This window comes from Eubalaena glacialis, chromosome 5, assembly GCF_028564815.1.
Source record: "Eubalaena glacialis isolate mEubGla1 chromosome 5, mEubGla1.1.hap2.+ XY, whole genome shotgun sequence".
Taxonomy (NCBI): Eukaryota; Metazoa; Chordata; class Mammalia; order Artiodactyla; family Balaenidae; genus Eubalaena; species Eubalaena glacialis.
This window is the reverse complement of record NC_083720.1, coordinates 103611564-103614907: the sequence shown is the minus strand read 5'-3', so window position 1 is coordinate 103614907 and position 3344 is coordinate 103611564. Positions and strand designations below refer to the sequence as shown.

The 3344-nt window shown below is 41.5% G+C and overlaps 1 protein-coding gene across 1 annotated transcript; it reads left to right on the top strand.

Moving 5' to 3' along the window:
• Nucleotides 1-1812: 1812 nt before the first annotated feature.
• On the top strand, nucleotides 1813-2040 carry LOC133092281 (ragulator complex protein LAMTOR5-like). The gene has a single exon (XM_061191525.1). The coding sequence runs from the start codon at nucleotides 1813-1815 to the stop codon at nucleotides 2038-2040; it is 228 nt and encodes a 75-aa protein (XP_061047508.1).
• The last annotated feature ends 1304 nt before the right edge of the window (nucleotides 2041-3344 follow it).

Below are 3344 nucleotides of genomic sequence, written 5' to 3'. Positions count from 1 at the left end.
GGACTAGGTTGTTAAACATCATAGATGTTTTTAAGTACATTCTATCCCCATAAACCAAGTTCGTTTCAAGTAGATGCTAACATACAAGACTGGATCCCTGATTTAAAAAAAAAAAAAGAAAATTAAACCTCTATCCAACAGGCTGATTATTAGATCTTAATTTTTATAGATAGAATTAAGCAATTAAAGGGGTTATAGGAAGTCATTACTTGCTGAAACCTGCTTTTCCCCAGTTTAGGTTTTTGAAAGCAGAGTTCATCTGCTTTGTTTTATAACCCAATGGCCTATCTGGACTCTTCAGTATTACCTTTTTAAGTGTCTTCCATTGATGGATAATTATTTAATGCATTTGCTTATGAAATAAATAACGGCAAGGGCCTTATTACTTGCAAGGTCCCAGTAACACATCAGTGAACAAAGTAGACTTGATCTTTGCTCCTGTAGAACTTTAGTAAAGTAGAAGAAGACATTAAGTCAATAAAAGAACACATACAAACATAATTAAAATTTTATATAAATATACATAAAGTGTGTAATAAAGGATTACTCATTCAATCAATATGTAGTGAGTGGCTTATTATGAGCCAGTTAATGTGCTAGGCACCGGGAATACCAATGTGAACGAGTCAGAGACACTTCTTTTTTTAAATGGAGCTCACTTTCAGCCCCAAAGACCAATAAGTTAATTAATTACAAATAAACAAAGACGCAACAATAACTTGTGATAAACGTTATGGGAAAGCAAATGAACAAAGAAAGGGACAAAAGTGAGGCCATCTTTAGAGGCTGTGAGCTGATAAGATTTCCATAGAGAAGGTGATACTTAAGCTGAGATCTGAAGATGAAAGAAGCTGTCATTTTAGGAAGAGGTAGAAAATTTCCAGGCAGAGGAAACAGGAAGTGCAAAGTCTTGAGGGTGAAAGATCATGACCGGAGCAGGAACCTTATGGAAATCCAATGACCAGAGCTGTCGGGGGCTGGGGGGTGGGTGGCAGGAGCCAGATCATGGGGCTTTCATGGGACAGCGAGAGAAGTGGGCATTCTATTCTAATGAAGTGGGAAGCCCCTGAAGGATTTTAAGCAGAGAGTGATCTGACCTATTCTAATAGTCTGCTGCTGTGTGGAGAATGGATTGAAAGGGTTAGAAGTTAGAGTAGTGAGACCAGTGATGCAGCTGCTACAGTAGTCTAGGTAAAGGATGATGGCAGCCCAGACCGGGGCCACGGAAGGGAGGAATAGAGGAGCAAGTGGCATTTTAACAGGAGTGAGGTAGAGCAGGAGGGTCAAGAAGGCTTCCCTAAGTAAGGTTAATGGAAGGTGAGACCCACGGCTGGAAGGTAAGGACACGCCTTCATTCACACAGTGAAAGCAGGATTAAATTAAGACCTAAAGAAGACTTAAATTCTGAAAAGACTATCGTTTTCCTCTTCCCCAAGACACACGTAATAGCGATGTAATTCAAAAGCGAAACAGGACTAAACCACAAAATAGGTGGAAGCAAGTTCCACCAGATTCACTGTTTTTCCACCACGACTAGGTTAGTGTTTTCACTTTTGAAATTTCGAATATTGAATAATTTCAAGACAGTTTTGCTGATCTAGATCTGCTGAGCCTTTTTGTTTAATCTAGCCTGTAACAAAGGCCCTGAGAAGGGAAAGTGTTTGGAGTGTTTTTGACTGAAAGTAGGCTGCCTCCTATTGATGGATCTGCAGACCATGCAGTGACCTGCAAGCTGAACTGGGGACTGGAACTTCAGAACAAAGAAGGAGAAGGTGACGCACCTCGGGGTCCTGCCCGGGTGCGGACAGCGGGATGGAGGCGACCTTGAAGCAGCGCCTGGAGGAAACAGTGAAGAATCCATCCACTGTTGGAGTCCTGTGCACAGGTTCACAAGCACTCGATCTGGGCTGCTGCAGAGCCCTGTCAGATGAGCATGCTGGGGCGATATTTGTTCCAGCCCAGCAAGCAGCTGAGCTGACCTCGGCCCCCACTGATATTCCTATGGTGTGTCTAGAATCAGGGAACATTATCATGATCTAGAAACGCGATGGCATTACAACAGCAGTGCACAAAACGGCCTCTTGACATTTCGTATCCGTTCCCCAGCAGCCCGTCACAGGGACTCAATCATACCTTGTGTTAATTATCTTATAGAACTAGGAGAGTTCCAGTAGTTAGGCCAGTCAAGGAATGTGCATTGGACACTTTTCCATTAATTTTAGAGTAAGCTGCTTTTGGACATTCTATGGATTGACTTATCAAAATACTAGTTAAGAAAATAGCATTTTTTTTTTTTTTTGGTCCAATGAGCTGGAGATCAGAGATTCTTGGCTCTTGTCCCACACCATGGTTACCAATAAGCCATGTATGACCTTGGCTATGTCTCTTCATTTCTCCAGCCAATGAATGAGAGTTTGGAAAGTTCTTTCTAAATCTAAAACACTCTCTTTGTTCTTTTCTTTTTTTTTTTTTTTTAACATCTTTATTGGAGTATAATTGCTTTACAATGGTGTGTTAGTTTCTGCTTTATAACAAAGTGAATCAGCTATACATATACATATATCCCCATATCTCTTCCCTCTTGTGGCTCCCTCCCTCCCTCCCTCCCTATCCCACCCCTCTAGGTGGTCACAAAGCACCGAGCTGATCTCCCTGTGCTATGAGGCTGCTTCCCACTAGCTATCGATTTTACGTTTGGTAGTGTATACATGTCCATGCCACACTTTGTCCCGGCTTACCCTTCCCCCTCCCCGTGTCCTCAAGTCCATTCTCTAGTAGGTCTGCGTCTTTATTCCTGTCCTGCCCCTAGGTTCTTCAGAACCATTTTTTTTTTTTTTTGGTTCCATACATATGTGTTAGCGTACGGTATTAGCATGTTTTGAAGGTATAGGTCACTTTGTAGAGAGAAGTTTGTTATGTTTAATAAATCTGGTTAGAAGGGGGGAAAAAGAACAAAGAAGGCTATTAGAGGGCAAGGGAGGCACAGGGGAGTTCAGACTGGACCTGACGGCACTGACCCCAGGGAGAAATGGGTGTGGCTAGATTACAGGTGCTGATGGCAGTGGCGGAAAAGTTTTCTGTCAGTCAAAAGTCAGGTCAGATGATTCCGGAGGCCAGTTCTGATCAGAAAATGAATATCTTAGCTACTCTACTATTTTTTAAAATACACTTATTTGTATACCATTTCTCTATTTTGACTGGAGCAAAGCAGAGTTGAGAGTTACTTTAGTTGGTGTGAATAAAATGTCAGAGGCAATGTATCGGTCTAGTGACTTCTTCTTCAAAAGAATTGAAAAATGTCATCATTTTTATATTTGGAAATTCACTCTCACTTTGTTCTGTTT

Excerpts from the sequence above, each read along its gene's own strand:
- LOC133092281 (XM_061191525.1), top strand. The coding sequence starts at position 1,813 with ATGGAGGCGACCTTGAAGCAGCGCCTGGAGGAAACAGTGAAGAATCCA.